This window comes from Mesitornis unicolor, unplaced genomic scaffold (assembly GCF_000695765.1).
Source record: "Mesitornis unicolor isolate BGI_N332 unplaced genomic scaffold, ASM69576v1 scaffold49217, whole genome shotgun sequence".
Taxonomy (NCBI): domain Eukaryota; kingdom Metazoa; phylum Chordata; class Aves; order Mesitornithiformes; family Mesitornithidae; genus Mesitornis; species Mesitornis unicolor.
In genome coordinates, this window is record NW_010195318.1 from 1 (window position 1) to 370 (window position 370).

A 370-nucleotide genomic window follows, 5' to 3' on the forward strand; every position below is an offset into this window, starting at 1 on the left:
GACGGGGCCCACCACCGTGAAGGGATTCCTGGGGGAGTCCCTTTCGGTGACCTGCTCGTACCAGCGCGGCCAGGAGATGAAACGGAAATTCTGGTGCTATCCGGCACTAATTTCCACCTGTACCGATGACATCGTCGTCACCTCGGAGCAGGAACCCAAGGCGCAGCAGGGCCGATTCTCCATTGAGGACAATCGCACACAGCGGGTGTTCACAGTGACCGTGAAGGACCTGACCGAGGAGGACACGGGCATCTACCGCTGCGGGGTACGAACTGGCTTTGGCTGGCGTGATGACAGTGCCGAGGTGAAGGTGATCGTGTCCCCAGGTCAGTACTCGTGGGAGCCCCCGGATATAACGTTGGTGTGTCCA

General features: G+C 60.0%; 1 protein-coding gene across 1 annotated transcript in view; it reads left to right on the forward strand.

The window, feature by feature from the left end:
* Positions 1-4: 4 nt before the first annotated feature.
* The window catches only part of LOC104543449 (CMRF35-like molecule 6), a gene marked incomplete at its 5' end in the record, with an annotated part of 4,212 nt that continues 3,846 nt past the window's right edge, over positions 5-370 (forward strand). The window contains one exon of the mRNA XM_010188066.1: positions 5-361. Within this exon, the coding sequence (XP_010186368.1) occupies positions 5-361 (357 nt within the window). The remainder of the gene's footprint in view (positions 362-370) is intronic.